A 22,814-nucleotide genomic window follows, 5' to 3' on the forward strand; every position below is an offset into this window, starting at 1 on the left:
TACATGATCATGTTTATTGATAAATGATGGCATGTCCACACCGCTGTATGACGACTTTGAAGCCGTCCGAATTCCACCGATGTCTTTTGAGGAAAATTTTATTTCTTATAATCCAAAGGTTGGCTGTGAGGTTCACCCCATCATTTGCTAAATAAAAACTATTGTCTTCAGACGAGTGGAAACACTTAGGAGGGATTTCATCCGGAATAATGAACTCCCCACAATCTTCCTGATTTTTCTGAACTTCTTTCATTTCTGTCCTGTGAAATGATGAGTAATGAGATTAGACGTGTTGCATGAGTTATCAGTTCATGTTCTGACGTCCTCTCTGGCTGATGAAAAAGATCACTTCACCACCTGCTGCAGACTGACATGGGTAGAAATCTGATTCATTCATTGACTACATGGCCACATTTGAGGTCATGTGTTTGTGCTCTTTGTAGTGACTCGAGAGATGAAGAGGCAAAAGGAAGAAGAGGAAAGGATGACCAAAGTTCAGCGATTGGAGGAGGAGCAGGAGGAGGTTGTAGCCACTGGCAGAAGAGATGTAACAGATGTGGATGATGAGAGGACAACACACAGCCAGGTTGATGAAGATAAAAAAAATTCTGGAATTAAGAATAAAATGACTTGTGGTCAAGACAGGAAGTGCATTCCAGGTATCATCTACCTGGGTCACATTCCTCCAAGGCTCCGCCCCAAACACCTGAGAAACCTGCTGTCCGTCTATGGAGAAATTGGACGAATATTCCTCCAGCCTGAAGGTAACCAACACATTCAGATTCAAAACAACTTCATGAGTCCACATTGAAACACCCTAAATGGTCAGTTACTGGAATATGGTTAATGACTGGGTCATGGTCAGTTACTGGGATATGGTTAATGACTGGGTCATGGTCAGTTACTGGGATATGGTTAATGACTGGGTCATGGTCAGTTACTGGGATATGGTTAATGACTGGGTCATGGTCAGTTACTGGGATATGGTTAATGACTGGGTCATGGTCAGTTACTGGGATATGGTTAATGACTGGGTCATGGTCAGTTACTGGGATATGGTTAATGACTGGGTCATGGTCAGTTACTGGGATATGGTTAATGACTGGGTCATGGTCAGTTACTGGAATCTGGTTAATGACTGGGTCACGGTCAGTTACTGGAATCTGGTTAATGACTGGGTCATGGTCAGTTGCTGGGATATGGTTAATGACTGGGTCATGGTCAGTTGCTGGGATATGGTTAATGACTGGGTCATGGTCAGTTGCTGGGATATGGTTAATGACTGGGTCATGGTCAGTTGCTGGGATATGGTTAATGACTGGGTCATGGTCAGTTGCTGGGATATGGTTAATGACTGGGTCATGGTCAGTTACTGGAATCTGGTTAATGACTGGGTCATGGTCAGTTGCTGGGATATGGTTAATGACTGGGTCATGGTCAGTTGCTGGGATATGGTTAATGACTGGGTCATGGTCAGTTGCTGGGATATGGTTAATGACTGGGTCATGGTCAGTTGCTGGAATATGGTTAATGACTGGGTCATGGTCAGTTACTGGAATCTGGTTAATGACTGGGTCACGGTCAGTTGCTGGGATATGGTTAATGACTGGGTCATGGTCAGTTACTGGGATATGGTTAATGACTGGGTCATGGTCAGTTACTGGGATATGGTTAATGACTGGGTCATGGTCAGTTACTGGGATATGGTTAATGACTGGGTCACGGTCAGTTACTGGAATATGGTTAATGACTGGGTCACGGTCAGTTACTGGAATATGGTTAATGACTGGGTCACGGTCAGTTACTGGGATATGGTTAATGACTGGGTTCTGGTCAGTTACTGGAATATGGTTAGTGACTGGGTCAAGGTCAGTTACTGGAATATGGTTAGTGACTGGGTTCTGGTCAGTTACTGGAATCTGGTTAATGACTGGGTTCTGGTCAGTTACTGGAATATGGTTAATGACTGGGTTCTGGTCAGTTACTGGAATATGGTTAATGACTGGGTTATGGTCAGTTACTGGAATATGGTTAATGACTGGGTCATGGTCAGTTACTGGAATCTGGTTAATGACTGGGTTATGGTCAGTTACTGGAATATGGTTAATGACTGGGTTATGGTCAGTTGCTGGGATATGGTTAATGACTGGGTCATGGTCAGTTACTGGGATATGGTTAATGACTGGGTCACGGTCAGTTACTGGGATCTGGTTAATGACTGGGTCACGGTCAGTTACTGGAATATGGTTAATGACTGGGTCACGGTCAGTTACTGGGATATGGTTAATGACTGGGTTATGGTCAGTTACTGGAATATGGTTAATGACTGGGTCACGGTCAGTTACTGGAATCTGGTTAATGACTGGGTTCTGGTCAGTTACTGGAATATGGTTAATGACTGGGTCATGGTCAGTTACTGGAATATGGTTAATGACTGGGTCATGGTCTGTTACTGGGATATGGTTAATGACTGGGTCATGGTCAGTTACTGGGATATGGTTAATGACTGGGTCATGGTCTGTTACTGGGATATGGTTAATGACTGGGTCATGGTCTGTTACTGGGATATGGTTAATGACTGGGTCATGGTCAGTTACTGGGATATGGTTAATGACTGGGTCATGGTCAGTTACTGGGATATGGTTAATGACTGGGTCATGGTCAGTTACTGGGATATGGTTAATGACTGGGTCACGGTCAGTTACTGGGATATGGTTAATGACTGGGTCACGGTCAGTTACTGGGATATGGTTAATGACTGGGTTCTGGTCAGTTACTGGAATATGGTTAATGACTGGGTTATGGTCAGTTACTGGAATATGGTTAATGACTGGATTCTGGTCAGTTACTGGGATATGGTTAATGACTGGGTTCTGGTCAGTTACTGGGATATGGTTAATGACTGGGTTCTGGTCAGTTACTGGAATATGGTTAATGACTGGGTCATGGTCAGTTACTGGAATATGGTTAATGACTGGGTCATGGTCTGTTACTGGGATATGGTTAATGACTGGGTCATGGTCAGTTACTGGGATATGGTTAATGACTGGGTCATGGTCTGTTACTGGGATATGGTTAATGACTGGGTCATGGTCTGTTACTGGGATATGGTTAATGACTGGGTCATGGTCAGTTACTGGGATATGGTTAATGACTGGGTCATGGTCAGTTACTGGGATATGGTTAATGACTGGGTCATGGTCAGTTACTGGGATATGGTTAATGACTGGGTCATGGTCAGTTACTGGGATATGGTTAATGACTGGGTCATGGTCAGTTACTGGAATCTGGTTAATGACTGGGTCACGGTCAGTTACTGGAATCTGGTTAATGACTGGGTCATGGTCAGTTGCTGGGATATGGTTAATGACTGGGTCATGGTCAGTTGCTGGGATATGGTTAATGACTGGGTCATGGTCAGTTGCTGGGATATGGTTAATGACTGGGTCATGGTCAGTTGCTGGGATATGGTTAATGACTGGGTCATGGTCAGTTGCTGGGATATGGTTAATGACTGGGTCATGGTCAGTTACTGGAATCTGGTTAATGACTGGGTCATGGTCAGTTGCTGGGATATGGTTAATGACTGGGTCATGGTCAGTTGCTGGGATATGGTTAATGACTGGGTCATGGTCAGTTGCTGGGATATGGTTAATGACTGGGTCATGGTCAGTTGCTGGAATATGGTTAATGACTGGGTCATGGTCAGTTACTGGAATCTGGTTAATGACTGGGTCACGGTCAGTTGCTGGGATATGGTTAATGACTGGGTCATGGTCAGTTACTGGGATATGGTTAATGACTGGGTCATGGTCAGTTACTGGGATATGGTTAATGACTGGGTCATGGTCAGTTACTGGGATATGGTTAATGACTGGGTCACGGTCAGTTACTGGAATATGGTTAATGACTGGGTCACGGTCAGTTACTGGAATATGGTTAATGACTGGGTCACGGTCAGTTACTGGGATATGGTTAATGACTGGGTTCTGGTCAGTTACTGGAATATGGTTAGTGACTGGGTCAAGGTCAGTTACTGGAATATGGTTAGTGACTGGGTTCTGGTCAGTTACTGGAATCTGGTTAATGACTGGGTTCTGGTCAGTTACTGGAATATGGTTAATGACTGGGTTCTGGTCAGTTACTGGAATATGGTTAATGACTGGGTTATGGTCAGTTACTGGAATATGGTTAATGACTGGGTCATGGTCAGTTACTGGAATCTGGTTAATGACTGGGTTATGGTCAGTTACTGGAATATGGTTAATGACTGGGTTATGGTCAGTTGCTGGGATATGGTTAATGACTGGGTCATGGTCAGTTACTGGGATATGGTTAATGACTGGGTCACGGTCAGTTACTGGGATCTGGTTAATGACTGGGTCACGGTCAGTTACTGGAATATGGTTAATGACTGGGTCACGGTCAGTTACTGGGATATGGTTAATGACTGGGTTATGGTCAGTTACTGGAATATGGTTAATGACTGGGTCACGGTCAGTTACTGGAATCTGGTTAATGACTGGGTTCTGGTCAGTTACTGGAATATGGTTAATGACTGGGTCATGGTCAGTTACTGGAATATGGTTAATGACTGGGTCATGGTCTGTTACTGGGATATGGTTAATGACTGGGTCATGGTCAGTTACTGGGATATGGTTAATGACTGGGTCATGGTCTGTTACTGGGATATGGTTAATGACTGGGTCATGGTCTGTTACTGGGATATGGTTAATGACTGGGTCATGGTCAGTTACTGGGATATGGTTAATGACTGGGTCATGGTCAGTTACTGGGATATGGTTAATGACTGGGTCATGGTCAGTTACTGGGATATGGTTAATGACTGGGTCACGGTCAGTTACTGGGATATGGTTAATGACTGGGTCACGGTCAGTTACTGGGATATGGTTAATGACTGGGTTCTGGTCAGTTACTGGAATATGGTTAATGACTGGGTTATGGTCAGTTACTGGAATATGGTTAATGACTGGATTCTGGTCAGTTACTGGGATATGGTTAATGACTGGGTTCTGGTCAGTTACTGGGATATGGTTAATGACTGGGTTCTGGTCAGTTACTGGAATATGGTTAATGACTGGGTCATGGTCAGTTACTGGAATATGGTTAATGACTGGGTCATGGTCTGTTACTGGGATATGGTTAATGACTGGGTCATGGTCAGTTACTGGGATATGGTTAATGACTGGGTCATGGTCTGTTACTGGGATATGGTTAATGACTGGGTCATGGTCTGTTACTGGGATATGGTTAATGACTGGGTCATGGTCAGTTACTGGGATATGGTTAATGACTGGGTCATGGTCAGTTACTGGGATATGGTTAATGACTGGGTCATGGTCAGTTACTGGGATATGGTTAATGACTGGGTCACGGTCAGTTACTGGGATATGGTTAATGACTGGGTCACGGTCAGTTACTGGGATATGGTTAATGACTGGGTCACGGTCAGTTACTGGGATATGGTTAATGACTGGGTCACGGTCAGTTACTGGGATATGGTTAATGACTGGGTCACGGTCAGTTACTGGGATATGGTTAATGACTGGGTCACGGTCAGTAACTGGAATATGGTTAATGACTGGGTCACGGTCAGTAACTGGAATATGGTTAATGACTGGGTCACGGTCAGTTACTGGGATATGGTTAATGACTGGGTCACGGTCAGTTACTGGGATATGGTTAATGACTGGGTCACGGTCAGTTACTGGGATATGGTTAATGACTGGGTCACGGTCAGTTACTGGGATATGGTTAATGACTGGGTCACGGTCAGTTACTGGGATATGGTTAATGACTGGGTTCTGGTCAGTTACTGGAATATGGTTAGTGACTGGGTTCTGGTCAGTTACTGGAATATGGTTAGTGACTGGGTTCTGGTCAGTTACTGGAATCTGGTTAATGACTGGGTCATGGTCAGTTACTGGAATCTGGTTAATGACTGGGTTCTGGTCAGTTACTGGAATATGGTTAATGACTGGGTTCTGGTCAGTTACTGGAATATGGTTAATGACTGGGTCATGGTCAGTTACTGGAATATGGTTAATGACTGGGTCATGGTCAGTTACTGGAATCTGGTTAATGACTGGGTTCTGGTCAGTTACTGGAATCTGGTTAATGACTGGGTTCTGGTCAGTTACTGGGATATGGTTAATGACTGGGTTCTGGTCAGTTACTGGGATATGGTTAATGACTGGGTTCTGGTCAGTTACTGGAATATGGTTAATGACTGGGTTCTGGTCAGTTACTGGAATATGGTTAATGACTGGGTTCTGGTCAGTTACTGGAATATGGTTAATGACTGTTTCTGGTCAGTTACTGGGATATGGTTAATGACTGGGTTCTGGTCAGTTACTGGGATATGGTTAATGACTGGGTCATGGTCAGTTACTGGAATATGGTTAATGACTGGGTCATGGTCAGTTACTGGGATATGGTTAATGACTGGGTCATGGTCAGTTACTGGGATATGGTTAATGACTGGGTCATGGTCAGTTACTGGGATATGGTTAATGACTGGGTCATGGTCAGTTACTGGGATATGGTTAATGACTGGGTCATGGTCAGTTACTGGAATCTGGTTAATGACTGGGTCACGGTCAGTTACTGGAATCTGGTTAATGACTGGGTCATGGTCAGTTGCTGGGATATGGTTAATGACTGGGTCATGGTCAGTTGCTGGGATATGGTTAATGACTGGGTCATGGTCAGTTGCTGGGATATGGTTAATGACTGGGTCATGGTCAGTTGCTGGGATATGGTTAATGACTGGGTCATGGTCAGTTGCTGGGATATGGTTAATGACTGGGTCATGGTCAGTTACTGGAATCTGGTTAATGACTGGGTCATGGTCAGTTGCTGGGATATGGTTAATGACTGGGTCATGGTCAGTTGCTGGGATATGGTTAATGACTGGGTCATGGTCAGTTGCTGGGATATGGTTAATGACTGGGTCATGGTCAGTTGCTGGAATATGGTTAATGACTGGGTCATGGTCAGTTACTGGAATCTGGTTAATGACTGGGTCACGGTCAGTTGCTGGGATATGGTTAATGACTGGGTCATGGTCAGTTACTGGGATATGGTTAATGACTGGGTCATGGTCAGTTACTGGGATATGGTTAATGACTGGGTCATGGTCAGTTACTGGGATATGGTTAATGACTGGGTCACGGTCAGTTACTGGAATATGGTTAATGACTGGGTCACGGTCAGTTACTGGAATATGGTTAATGACTGGGTCACGGTCAGTTACTGGGATATGGTTAATGACTGGGTTCTGGTCAGTTACTGGAATATGGTTAGTGACTGGGTCAAGGTCAGTTACTGGAATATGGTTAGTGACTGGGTTCTGGTCAGTTACTGGAATCTGGTTAATGACTGGGTTCTGGTCAGTTACTGGAATATGGTTAATGACTGGGTTCTGGTCAGTTACTGGAATATGGTTAATGACTGGGTTATGGTCAGTTACTGGAATATGGTTAATGACTGGGTCATGGTCAGTTACTGGAATCTGGTTAATGACTGGGTTATGGTCAGTTACTGGAATATGGTTAATGACTGGGTTATGGTCAGTTGCTGGGATATGGTTAATGACTGGGTCATGGTCAGTTACTGGGATATGGTTAATGACTGGGTCACGGTCAGTTACTGGGATCTGGTTAATGACTGGGTCACGGTCAGTTACTGGAATATGGTTAATGACTGGGTCACGGTCAGTTACTGGGATATGGTTAATGACTGGGTTATGGTCAGTTACTGGAATATGGTTAATGACTGGGTCACGGTCAGTTACTGGAATCTGGTTAATGACTGGGTTCTGGTCAGTTACTGGAATATGGTTAATGACTGGGTCATGGTCAGTTACTGGAATATGGTTAATGACTGGGTCATGGTCTGTTACTGGGATATGGTTAATGACTGGGTCATGGTCAGTTACTGGGATATGGTTAATGACTGGGTCATGGTCTGTTACTGGGATATGGTTAATGACTGGGTCATGGTCTGTTACTGGGATATGGTTAATGACTGGGTCATGGTCAGTTACTGGGATATGGTTAATGACTGGGTCATGGTCAGTTACTGGGATATGGTTAATGACTGGGTCATGGTCAGTTACTGGGATATGGTTAATGACTGGGTCACGGTCAGTTACTGGGATATGGTTAATGACTGGGTCACGGTCAGTTACTGGGATATGGTTAATGACTGGGTTCTGGTCAGTTACTGGAATATGGTTAATGACTGGGTTATGGTCAGTTACTGGAATATGGTTAATGACTGGATTCTGGTCAGTTACTGGGATATGGTTAATGACTGGGTTCTGGTCAGTTACTGGGATATGGTTAATGACTGGGTTCTGGTCAGTTACTGGAATATGGTTAATGACTGGGTCATGGTCAGTTACTGGAATATGGTTAATGACTGGGTCATGGTCTGTTACTGGGATATGGTTAATGACTGGGTCATGGTCAGTTACTGGGATATGGTTAATGACTGGGTCATGGTCTGTTACTGGGATATGGTTAATGACTGGGTCATGGTCTGTTACTGGGATATGGTTAATGACTGGGTCATGGTCAGTTACTGGGATATGGTTAATGACTGGGTCATGGTCAGTTACTGGGATATGGTTAATGACTGGGTCATGGTCAGTTACTGGGATATGGTTAATGACTGGGTCACGGTCAGTTACTGGGATATGGTTAATGACTGGGTCACGGTCAGTTACTGGGATATGGTTAATGACTGGGTCACGGTCAGTTACTGGGATATGGTTAATGACTGGGTCACGGTCAGTTACTGGGATATGGTTAATGACTGGGTCACGGTCAGTTACTGGGATATGGTTAATGACTGGGTCACGGTCAGTAACTGGAATATGGTTAATGACTGGGTCACGGTCAGTAACTGGAATATGGTTAATGACTGGGTCACGGTCAGTTACTGGGATATGGTTAATGACTGGGTCACGGTCAGTTACTGGGATATGGTTAATGACTGGGTCACGGTCAGTTACTGGGATATGGTTAATGACTGGGTCACGGTCAGTTACTGGGATATGGTTAATGACTGGGTCACGGTCAGTTACTGGGATATGGTTAATGACTGGGTTCTGGTCAGTTACTGGAATATGGTTAGTGACTGGGTTCTGGTCAGTTACTGGAATATGGTTAGTGACTGGGTTCTGGTCAGTTACTGGAATCTGGTTAATGACTGGGTCATGGTCAGTTACTGGAATCTGGTTAATGACTGGGTTCTGGTCAGTTACTGGAATATGGTTAATGACTGGGTTCTGGTCAGTTACTGGAATATGGTTAATGACTGGGTCATGGTCAGTTACTGGAATATGGTTAATGACTGGGTCATGGTCAGTTACTGGAATCTGGTTAATGACTGGGTTCTGGTCAGTTACTGGAATCTGGTTAATGACTGGGTTCTGGTCAGTTACTGGGATATGGTTAATGACTGGGTTCTGGTCAGTTACTGGGATATGGTTAATGACTGGGTTCTGGTCAGTTACTGGAATATGGTTAATGACTGGGTTCTGGTCAGTTACTGGAATATGGTTAATGACTGGGTTCTGGTCAGTTACTGGAATATGGTTAATGACTGTTTCTGGTCAGTTACTGGGATATGGTTAATGACTGGGTTCTGGTCAGTTACTGGGATATGGTTAATGACTGGGTCATGGTCAGTTACTGGAATATGGTTAATGACTGGGTCATGGTCAGTTACTGGGATATGGTTAATGACTGGGTCATGGTCAGTTGCTGGGATATGGTTAATGACTGGGTCATGGTCAGTTACTGGGATATGGTTAATGACTGGGTCATGGTCAGTTACTGGGATATGGTTAATGACTGGGCCATGGTCAGTTACTGGGATATGGTTAATGACTGGGCCATGGTCAGTTACTGGGATATGGTTAATGACTGGGTCATGGTCAGTTACTGGGATATGGTTAATGACTGGGTCACGGTCAGTTACTGGGATATGGTTAATGACTGGGTCACGGTCAGTTACTGGGATATGGTTAATGACTGGGTCACGGTCAGTTACTGGGATATGGTTAATGACTGGGTCACGGTCAGTTACTGGGATATGGTTAATGACTGGGTCACGGTCAGTTACTGGGATATGGTTAATGACTGGGTCACGGTCAGTTACTGGGATATGGTTAATGACTGGGTCACGGTCAGTAACTGGAATATGGTTAATGACTGGGTCACGGTCAGTAACTGGAATATGGTTAATGACTGGGTCACGGTCAGTTACTGGGATATGGTTAATGACTGGGTCACGGTCAGTTACTGGGATATGGTTAATGACTGGGTCACGGTCAGTTACTGGGATATGGTTAATGACTGGGTCACGGTCAGTTACTGGGATATGGTTAATGACTGGGTTCTGGTCAGTTACTGGAATATGGTTAGTGACTGGGTTCTGGTCAGTTACTGGAATATGGTTAGTGACTGGGTTCTGGTCAGTTACTGGAATCTGGTTAATGACTGGGTCATGGTCAGTTACTGGAATCTGGTTAATGACTGGGTTCTGGTCAGTTACTGGAATATGGTTAATGACTGGGTTCTGGTCAGTTACTGGAATATGGTTAATGACTGGGTCATGGTCAGTTACTGGAATATGGTTAATGACTGGGTCATGGTCAGTTACTGGAATCTGGTTAATGACTGGGTTCTGGTCAGTTACTGGAATCTGGTTAATGACTGGGTTCTGGTCAGTTACTGGGATATGGTTAATGACTGGGTTATGGTCAGTTACTGGGATATGGTTAATGACTGGGTTCTGGTCAGTTACTGGAATATGGTTAATGACTGGGTTCTGGTCAGTTACTGGAATATGGTTAATGACTGGGTTCTGGTCAGTTACTGGAATATGGTTAATGACTGTTTCTGGTCAGTTACTGGGATATGGTTAATGACTGGGTCATGGTCAGTTACTGGAATATGGTTAATGACTGGGTCATGGTCAGTTACTGGGATATGGTTAATGACTGGGTCATGGTCAGTTGCTGGGATATGGTTAATGACTGGGTCATGGTCAGTTACTGGAATCTGGTTAATGACTGGGTCATGGTCAGTTACTGGGATATGGTTAATGACTGGGTCATGGTCAGTTACTGGGATATGGTTAATGACTGGGCCATGGTCAGTTACTGGGATATGGTTAATGACTGGGTCATGGTCAGTTACTGGGATATGGTTAATGACTGGGTCACGGTCAGTTACTGGGATATGGTTAATGACTGGGTCACGGTCAGTTACTGGAATCTGGTTAATGACTGGGTCACGGTCAGTTACTGGAATATGGTTAGTGCCTGGGTCACGGTCAGTTACTGGAATATGGTTAGTGACTGGGTCACGGTCAGTTACTGGGATATGGTTAATGACTGGGTTCTGGTCAGTTACTGGAATATGGTTAGTGACTGGGTTCTGGTCAGTTACTGGAATATGGTTAGTGACTGGGTTCTGGTCAGTTACTGGAATATGGTTAGTGACTGGGTCATGGTCAGTTACTGGAATATGGTTAATGACTTGGTCATGGTCAGTTACTGGAATATGGTTAATGACTGGGTTCTGGTCAGTTACTGGAATATGGTTAGTGACTGGGTTCTGGTCAGTTACTGGAATATGGTTAGTGACTGGGTTCTGGTCAGTTACTGGAATATGGTTAGTGACTGGGTTCTGGTCAGTTACTGGAATATGGTTAGTGACTGGGTCATGGTCAGTTACTGGAATATGGTTAATGACTGGGTCATGGTCAGTTACTGGAATATGGTTAATGACTGGGTTCTGGTCAGTTACTGGAATATGGTTAATGACTGGGTTCTGGTCAGTTACTGGAATATGGTTAATGACTGGGTCATGGTCAGTTACTGGAATATGGTTAATGACTGGGTCATGGTCAGTTACTGGAATCTGGTTAATGACTGGGTCATGGTCAGTTACTGGAATCTGGTTAATGACTGGGTTCTGGTCAGTTACTGGGATATGGTTAATGACTGGGTTCTGGTCAGTTACTGGGATATGGTTAATGACTGGGTCATGGTCAGTTACTGGAATATGGTTAATGACTGGGTCATGGTCAGTTACTGGGATCTGGTTAATGACTGGGTCATGGTCAGTTACTGGAATATGGTTAATGACTGGGTCATGGTCAGTTACTGGAATATGGTTAATGACTGGGTCATGGTCAGTTACTGGAATATGGTTAATGACTGGGTCATGGTCAGTTACTGGAATATGGTTAATGACTGGGTCACGGTCAGTTACTGGAATCTGGTTAATGACTGGGTTCTGGTCAGTTACTGGGATATGGTTAATGACTGGGTTCTGGTCAGTTACTGGGATATGGTTAATGACTGGGTTATGGTCAGTTACTGGGATATGGTTAATGACTGGGTTATGGTCAGTTACTGGGATATGGTTAATGACTGGGTTCTGGTCAGTTACTGGAATATGGTTAATGACTGGGTTCTGGTCAGTTACTGGAATATGGTTAATGACTGGGTTCTGGTCAGTTACTGGGATATGGTTAATGACTGGGTTCTGGTCAGTTACTGGGATATGGTTAATGACTGGGTTCTGGTCAGTTACTGGAATATGGTTAATGACTGGGTTATGGTCAGTTACTGGAATATGGTTAATGCCTGGGTTTTGGTCAGTTACTGGGATATGGTTAATGACTGGGTCATGGTCAGTTACTGGGATATGGTTAATGACTGGGCCATGGTCAGTTACTGGGATATGGTTAATGACTGGGTCATGGTCAGTTACTGGGATATGGTTAATGACTGGGTCACGGTCAGTTACTGGGATATGGTTAATGACTGGGTCACGGTCAGTTACTGGAATCTGGTTAATGACTGGGTCACGGTCAGTTACTGGAATATGGTTAGTGCCTGGGTCACGGTCAGTTACTGGAATATGGTTAGTGACTGGGTCATGGTCAGTTACTGGGATATGGTTAATGACTGGGTCACGGTCAGTTACTGGGATATGGTTAATGACTGGGTCACGGTCAGTTACTGGGATATGGTTAATGACTGGGTTCTGGTCAGTTACTGGAATATGGTTAATGACTGGGTTATGGTCAGTTACTGGAATATGGTTAATGACTGGATTCTGGTCAGTTACTGGGATATGGTTAATGACTGGGTTCTGGTCAGTTACTGGGATATGGTTAATGACTGGGTTCTGGTCAGTTACTGGAATATGGTTAATGACTGGGTCATGGTCAGTTACTGGAATATGGTTAATGACTGGGTCATGGTCTGTTACTGGGATATGGTTAATGACTGGGTCATGGTCAGTTACTGGGATATGGTTAATGACTGGGTCATGGTCTGTTACTGGGATATGGTTAATGACTGGGTCATGGTCTGTTACTGGGATATGGTTAATGACTGGGTCATGGTCAGTTACTGGGATATGGTTAATGACTGGGTCATGGTCAGTTACTGGGATATGGTTAATGACTGGGTCATGGTCAGTTACTGGGATATGGTTAATGACTGGGTCACGGTCAGTTACTGGGATATGGTTAATGACTGGGTCACGGTCAGTTACTGGGATATGGTTAATAACTGGGTCACGGTCAGTTACTGGGATATGGTTAATGACTGGGTCACGGTCAGTTACTGGGATATGGTTAATGACTGGGTCACGGTCAGTTACTGGGATATGGTTAATGACTGGGTCACGGTCAGTAACTGGAATATGGTTAATGACTGGGTCACGGTCAGTAACTGGAATATGGTTAATGACTGGGTCACGGTCAGTTACTGGGATATGGTTAATGACTGGGTCACGGTCAGTTACTGGGATATGGTTAATGACTGGGTCACGGTCAGTTACTGGGATATGGTTAATGACTGGGTCACGGTCAGTTACTGGGATATGGTTAATGACTGGGTCACGGTCAGTTACTGGGATATGGTTAATGACTGGGTTCTGGTCAGTTACTGGAATATGGTTAGTGACTGGGTTCTGGTCAGTTACTGGAATATGGTTAGTGACTGGGTTCTGGTCAGTTACTGGAATCTGGTTAATGACTGGGTCATGGTCAGTTACTGGAATCTGGTTAATGACTGGGTTCTGGTCAGTTACTGGAATATGGTTAATGACTGGGTTCTGGTCAGTTACTGGAATATGGTTAATGACTGGGTCATGGTCAGTTACTGGAATATGGTTAATGACTGGGTCATGGTCAGTTACTGGAATCTGGTTAATGACTGGGTTCTGGTCAGTTACTGGAATCTGGTTAATGACTGGGTTCTGGTCAGTTACTGGGATATGGTTAATGACTGGGTTCTGGTCAGTTACTGGGATATGGTTAATGACTGGGTTCTGGTCAGTTACTGGAATATGGTTAATGACTGGGTTCTGGTCAGTTACTGGAATATGGTTAATGACTGGGTTCTGGTCAGTTACTGGAATATGGTTAATGACTGTTTCTGGTCAGTTACTGGGATATGGTTAATGACTGGGTTCTGGTCAGTTACTGGGATATGGTTAATGACTGGGTCATGGTCAGTTACTGGAATATGGTTAATGACTGGGTCATGGTCAGTTACTGGGATATGGTTAATGACTGGGTCATGGTCAGTTGCTGGGATATGGTTAATGACTGGGTCATGGTCAGTTACTGGGATATGGTTAATGACTGGGTCATGGTCAGTTACTGGGATATGGTTAATGACTGGGCCATGGTCAGTTACTGGGATATGGTTAATGACTGGGCCATGGTCAGTTACTGGGATATGGTTAATGACTGGGTCATGGTCAGTTACTGGGATATGGTTAATGACTGGGTCACGGTCAGTTACTGGGATATGGTTAATGACTGGGTCACGGTCAGTTACTGGGATATGGTTAATGACTGGGTCACGGTCAGTTACTGGGATATGGTTAATGACTGGGTCACGGTCAGTTACTGGGATATGGTTAATGACTGGGTCACGGTCAGTTACTGGGATATGGTTAATGACTGGGTCACGGTCAGTTACTGGGATATGGTTAATGACTGGGTCACGGTCAGTAACTGGAATATGGTTAATGACTGGGTCACGGTCAGTAACTGGAATATGGTTAATGACTGGGTCACGGTCAGTTACTGGGATATGGTTAATGACTGGGTCACGGTCAGTTACTGGGATATGGTTAATGACTGGGTCACGGTCAGTTACTGGGATATGGTTAATGACTGGGTCACGGTCAGTTACTGGGATATGGTTAATGACTGGGTTCTGGTCAGTTACTGGAATATGGTTAGTGACTGGGTTCTGGTCAGTTACTGGAATATGGTTAGTGACTGGGTTCTGGTCAGTTACTGGAATCTGGTTAATGACTGGGTCATGGTCAGTTACTGGAATCTGGTTAATGACTGGGTTCTGGTCAGTTACTGGAATATGGTTAATGACTGGGTTCTGGTCAGTTACTGGAATATGGTTAATGACTGGGTCATGGTCAGTTACTGGAATATGGTTAATGACTGGGTCATGGTCAGTTACTGGAATCTGGTTAATGACTGGGTTCTGGTCAGTTACTGGAATCTGGTTAATGACTGGGTTCTGGTCAGTTACTGGGATATGGTTAATGACTGGGTTATGGTCAGTTACTGGGATATGGTTAATGACTGGGTTCTGGTCAGTTACTGGAATATGGTTAATGACTGGGTTCTGGTCAGTTACTGGAATATGGTTAATGACTGGGTTCTGGTCAGTTACTGGAATATGGTTAATGACTGTTTCTGGTCAGTTACTGGGATATGGTTAATGACTGGGTCATGGTCAGTTACTGGAATATGGTTAATGACTGGGTCATGGTCAGTTACTGGGATATGGTTAATGACTGGGTCATGGTCAGTTGCTGGGATATGGTTAATGACTGGGTCATGGTCAGTTACTGGAATCTGGTTAATGACTGGGTCATGGTCAGTTACTGGGATATGGTTAATGACTGGGTCATGGTCAGTTACTGGGATATGGTTAATGACTGGGCCATGGTCAGTTACTGGGATATGGTTAATGACTGGGTCATGGTCAGTTACTGGGATATGGTTAATGACTGGGTCACGGTCAGTTACTGGGATATGGTTAATGACTGGGTCACGGTCAGTTACTGGAATCTGGTTAATGACTGGGTCACGGTCAGTTACTGGAATATGGTTAGTGCCTGGGTCACGGTCAGTTACTGGAATATGGTTAGTGACTGGGTCACGGTCAGTTACTGGGATATGGTTAATGACTGGGTTCTGGTCAGTTACTGGAATATGGTTAGTGACTGGGTTCTGGTCAGTTACTGGAATATGGTTAGTGACTGGGTTCTGGTCAGTTACTGGAATATGGTTAGTGACTGGGTCATGGTCAGTTACTGGAATATGGTTAATGACTGGGTCATGGTCAGTTACTGGAATATGGTTAATGACTGGGTTCTGGTCAGTTACTGGAATATGGTTAGTGACTGGGTTCTGGTCAGTTACTGGAATATGGTTAGTGACTGGGTTCTGGTCAGTTACTGGAATATGGTTAGTGACTGGGTTCTGGTCAGTTACTGGAATATGGTTAGTGACTGGGTCATGGTCAGTTACTGGAATATGGTTAATGACTGGGTCATGGTCAGTTACTGGAATATGGTTAATGACTGGGTTCTGGTCAGTTACTGGAATATGGTTAATGACTGGGTTCTGGTCAGTTACTGGAATATGGTTAATGACTGGGTCATGGTCAGTTACTGGAATATGGTTAATGACTGGGTCATGGTCAGTTACTGGAATATGGTTAATGACTGGGTCATGGTCAGTTACTGGAATCTGGTTAATGACTGGGTTCTGGTCAGTTACTGGGATATGGTTAATGACTGGGTTCTGGTCAGTTACTGGGATATGGTTAATGACTGGGTCATGGTCAGTTACTGGAATATGGTTAATGACTGGGTCATGGTCAGTTACTGGGATCTGGTTAATGACTGGGTCATGGTCAGTTACTGGAATATGGTTAATGACTGGGTCATGGTCAGTTACTGGAATATGGTTAATGACTGGGTCATGGTCAGTTACTGGAATATGGTTAATGACTGGGTCATGGTCAGTTACTGGAATATGGTTAATGACTGGGTCACGGTCAGTTACTGGAATCTGGTTAATGACTGGGTTCTGGTCAGTTACTGGGATATGGTTAATGACTGGGTTCTGGTCAGTTACTGGGATATGGTTAATGACTGGGTTATGGTCAGTTACTGGGATATGGTTAATGACTGGGTTATGGTCAGTTACTGGGATATGGTTAATGACTGGGTTCTGGTCAGTTACTGGAATATGGTTAATGACTGGGTTCTGGTCAGTTACTGGAATATGGTTAATGACTGGGTTCTGGTCAGTTACTGGGATATGGTTAATGACTGGGTTCTGGTCAGTTACTGGGATATGGTTAATGACTGGGTTCTGGTCAGTTACTGGGATATGGTTAATGACTGGGTTATGGTCAGTTACTGGAATATGGTTAATGACTGGGTTATGGTCAGTTACTGGAATATGGTTAATGCCTGGGTTTTGGTCAGTTACTGGGATATGGTTAATGACTGGGTCATGGTCAGTTACTGGGATATGGTTAATGACTGGGCCATGGTCAGTTACTGGGATATGGTTAATGACTGGGTCATGGTCAGTTACTGGGATATGGTTAATGACTGGGTCACGGTCAGTTACTGGGATATGGTTAATGACTGGGTCACGGTCAGTTACTGGAATCTGGTTAATGACTGGGTCACGGTCAGTTACTGGAATATGGTTAGTGCCTGGGTCACGGTCAGTTACTGGAATATGGTTAGTGACTGGGTCATGGTCAGTTACTGGGATATGGTTAATGACTGGGTCATGGTCAGTTACTGGGATATGGTTAATGACTGGGTTCTGGTCAGTTACTGGGATATGGTTAATGACTGGGTCATGGTCAGTTACTGGAATATGGTTAATGACTGGGTCATGGTCAGTTACTGGAATATGGTTAATGACTGGGTCATGGTCAGTTACTGGAATATGGTTAATGACTGGGTCATGGTCAGTTACTGGAATATGGTTAATGACTGGGTCATGGTCAGTTACTGGAATCTGGTTAATGACTGGGTTCTGGTCAGTTACTGGAATCTGGTTAATGACTGGGTTCTGGTCAGTTACTGGGATATGGTTAATGACTGGGTTCTGGTCAGTTACTGGGATATGGTTAATGACTGGGTTCTGGTCAGTTACTGGAATATGGTTAATGACTGGGTTATGGTCAGTTACTGGAATATGGTTAATGACTGGGTTCTGGTCAGTTACTGGAATATGGTTAATGACTGGGTTCTGGTCAGTTACTGGAATATGGTTAATGACTGGGTCATGGTCAGTTACTGGAATATGGTTAATGACTGGGTCATGGTCAGTTACTGGGATATGGTTAATGACTGGGTCATGGTCAGTTGCTGGGATATGGTTAATGACTGGGTCATGGTCAGTTACTGGAATATGGTTAATGACTGGGTCATGGTCTGTTACTGGGATATGGTTAATGACTGGGTCATGGTCAGTTACTGGAATCTGGTTAATGACTGGGTCAAGGTCAGTTACTGGAATCTGGTTAATGACTGGGTCATGGTCAGTTACTGGGATATGGTTAATGACTGGGTCATGGTCAGTTACTGGGATATGGTTAATGACTGGGACATGGTCAGTTACTGGAATCTGGTTAATGACTGGGTCAAGGTCAGTTACTGGAATATGGTTAATGACTGGGTCATGGTCAGTTACTGGGATATGGTTAATGACTGGGTCATGGTCAGTTACTGGGATATGGTTAATGACTGGGACATGGTCAGTTACTGGGATATGGTTAATGACTGGGTCATGGTCAGTTACTGGGATATGGTTAATGACTGGGTCATGGTCAGTTACTGGGATATGGTTAATGACTGGGTCATGGTCAGTTACTGGGATATGGTTAATGACTGGGTCACGGTCAGTTACTGGGATATGGTTAATGACTGGGTCACGGTCAGTTACTGGAATATGGTTAATGCCTGGGTTCTGGTCAGTTACTGGAATATGGTTAATGCCTGGGTCACGGTCAGTTACTGTAATCTGGTTAATGCCTGGGTCACGGTCAGTTACTGGAATATGGTTAATGCCTGGGTCACGGTCAGTTACTGGAATATGGTTAATGACTGGGTCACGGTCAGTTACTGGAATCTGGTTAATGACTGGGTCATGGTCAGTTGCTGGGATATGGTTAATGACTGGGTCATGGTCAGTTGCTGGGATATGGTTAATGACTGGGTCATGGTCAGTTGCTGGGATATGGTTAATGACTGGGTCATGGTCAGTTGCTGGAATATGGTTAATGACTGGGTCATGGTCAGTTACTGGAATCTGGTTAATGACTGGGTCACGGTCAGTTGCTGGGATATGGTTAATGACTGGGTCACGGTCAGTTGCTGGGATATGGTTAATGACTGGGTCATGGTCAGTTACTGGGATATGGTTAATGACTGGGTCATGGTCAGTTACTGGGATATGGTTAATGACTGGGTCACGGTCAGTTACTGGAATATGGTTAATGACTGGGTCACGGTCAGTTACTGGAATATGGTTAATGACTGGGTCACGGTCAGTTACTGGGATATGGTTAATGACTGGGTTTTGGTCAGTTACTGGGATATGGTTAATGACTGGGTTTTGGTCAGTTACTGGAATATGGTTAGTGACTGGGTCAAGGTCAGTTACTGGAATCTGGTTAGTGACTGGGTTCTGGTCAGTTACTGGAATCTGGTTAATGACTGGGTTCTGGTCAGTTACTGGAACATGGTTAATGACTGGGTTCTGGTCAGTTACTGGAATATGGTTAATGACTGGGTTATGGTCAGTTACTGGAATATGGTTAATGACTGGGTCATGGTCAGTTACTGGAATCTGGTTAATGACTGGGTTATGGTCAGTTACTGGAATATGGTTAATGACTGGGTTATGGTCAGTTGCTGGGATATGGTTAATGACTGGGTCACGGTCAGTTACTGGGATATGGTTAATGACTGGGTCACGGTCAGTTACTGGGATCTGGTTAATGACTGGGTCACGGTCAGTTACTGGAATATGGTTAATGACTGGGTCATGGTCAGTTACTGGGATATGGTTAATGACTGGGTTATGGTCAGTTACTGGAATATGGTTAATGACTGGGTCACGGTCAGTTACTGGAATCTGGTTAATGACTGGGTTCTGGTCAGTTACTGGAATATGGTTAATGACTGGGTCATGGTCAGTTACTGGAATATGGTTAATGACTGGGTCATGGTCTGTTACTGGGATATGGTTAATGACTGGGTCATGGTCAGTTACTGGGATATGGTTAATGACTGGGTCATGGTCTGTTACTGGGATATGGTTAATGACTGGGTCATGGTCTGTTACTGGGATATGGTTAATGACTGGGTCATGGTCAGTTACTGGGATATGGTTAATGACTGGGTCATGGTCAGTTACTGGGATATGGTTAATGACTGGGTCATGGTCAGTTACTGGGATATGGTTAATGACTGGGTCACGGTCAGTTACTGGGATATGGTTAATGACTGGGTCACGGTCAGTTACTGGGATATGGTTAATGACTGGGTTCTGGTCAGTTACTGGAATATGGTTAATGACTGGGTTATGGTCAGTTACTGGAATATGGTTAATGACTGGATTCTGGTCAGTTACTGGGATATGGTTAATGACTGGGTTCTGGTCAGTTACTGGGATATGGTTAATGACTGGGTTCTGGTCAGTTACTGGAATATGGTTAATGACTGGGTCATGGTCAGTTACTGGAATATGGTTAATGACTGGGTCATGGTCTGTTACTGGGATATGGTTAATGACTGGGTCATGGTCAGTTACTGGGATATGGTTAATGACTGGGTCATGGTCTGTTACTGGGATATGGTTAATGACTGGGTCATGGTCTGTTACTGGGATATGGTTAATGACTGGGTCATGGTCAGTTACTGGGATATGGTTAATGACTGGGTCATGGTCAGTTACTGGGATATGGTTAATGACTGGGTCACGGTCAGTTACTGGGATATGGTTAATGACTGGGTCACGGTCAGTTACTGGGATATGGTTAATGACTGGGTCACGGTCAGTTACTGGGATATGGTTAATGACTGGGTCACGGTCAGTTACTGGGATATGGTTAATGACTGGGTCACGGTCAGTTACTGGGATATGGTTAATGACTGGGTCACGGTCAGTTACTGGGATATGGTTAATGACTGGGTCACGGTCAGTAACTGGAATATGGTTAATGACTGGGTCACGGTCAGTAACTGGAATATGGTTAATGACTGGGTCACGGTCAGTTACTGGGATATGGTTAATGACTGGGTCACGGTCAGTTACTGGGATATGGTTAATGACTGGGTCATGGTCAGTTACTGGGATATGGTTAATGACTGGGTCACGGTCAGTTACTGGGATATGGTTAATGACTGGGTCACGGTCAGTTACTGGAATATGGTTAATGACTGGGTTCTGGTCAGTTACTGGAATATGGTTAGTGACTGGGTTCTGGTCAGTTACTGGAATATGGTTAGTGACTGGGTTCTGGTCAGTTACTGGAATCTGGTTAATGACTGGGTCATGGTCAGTTACTGGAATCTGGTTAATGACTGGGTTCTGGTCAGTTACTGGAATATGGTTAGTGACTGGGTCAAGGTCAGTTACTGGAATATGGTTAATGACTGGGTCATGGTCAGTTACTGGGATATGGTTAATGACTGGGTCATGGTCAGTTGCTGGGATATGGTTAATGACTGGGTCATGGTCAGTTACTGGAATATGGTTAATGACTGGGTCATGGTCTGTTACTGGGATATGGTTAATGACTGGGTCATGGTCAGTTACTGGAATCTGGTTAATGACTGGGTCAAGGTCAGTTACTGGAATCTGGTTAATGACTGGGTCATGGTCAGTTACTGGGATATGGTTAATGACTGGGTCATGGTCAGTTACTGGGATATGGTTAATGACTGGGACATGGTCAGTTACTGGAATCTGGTTAATGACTGGGTCAAGGTCAGTTACTGGAATATGGTTAATGACTGGGTCATGGTCAGTTACTGGGATATGGTTAATGACTGGGTCATGGTCAGTTACTGGGATATGGTTAATGACTGGGACATGGTCAGTTACTGGGATATGGTTAATGACTGGGTCATGGTCAGTTACTGGGATATGGTTAATGACTGGGTCATGGTCAGTTACTGGGATATGGTTAATGACTGGGTCATGGTCAGTTACTGGGATATGGTTAATGACTGGGTCACGGTCAGTTACTGGGATATGGTTAATGACTGGGTCACGGTCAGTTACTGGAATATGGTTAATGCCTGGGTTCTGGTCAGTTACTGGAATATGGTTAGTGCCTGGGTCACGGTCAGTTACTGTAATCTGGTTAATGCCTGGGTCACGGTCAGTTACTGGAATATGGTTAATGCCTGGGTCACGGTCAGTTACTGGAATATGGTTAATGACTGGGTCACGGTCAGTTACTGGAATCTGGTTAATGACTGGGTCATGGTCAGTTGCTGGGATATGGTTAATGACTGGGTCATGGTCAGTTGCTGGGATATGGTTAATGACTGGGTCATGGTCAGTTGCTGGGATATGGTTAATGACTGGGTCATGGTCAGTTGCTGGAATATGGTTAATGACTGGGTCATGGTCAGTTACTGGAATCTGGTTAATGACTGGGTCAC

The 22,814-nt window shown here is 44.4% G+C and overlaps 1 protein-coding gene across 1 annotated transcript in view; it reads left to right on the top strand.

The window, feature by feature from the left end:
- abt1 (activator of basal transcription 1) overlaps positions 1-22,814 on the top strand; it is a 76,343-nt gene that overhangs the window by 27,799 nt on the left and 25,730 nt on the right. The window contains exon 2 of the mRNA XM_079239132.1: positions 444-764. Within this exon, the coding sequence (XP_079095258.1) occupies positions 455-764 (310 nt within the window). The 5' untranslated portion in view covers positions 444-454. The remainder of the gene's footprint in view (positions 1-443; positions 765-22,814) is intronic.

The sequence above is a fragment of the Telmatherina bonti genome (genome assembly GCF_933228915.1).
Source record: "Telmatherina bonti genome assembly, chromosome: 4".
NCBI lineage: Eukaryota > Metazoa > Chordata > Actinopteri > Atheriniformes > Telmatherinidae > Telmatherina > Telmatherina bonti.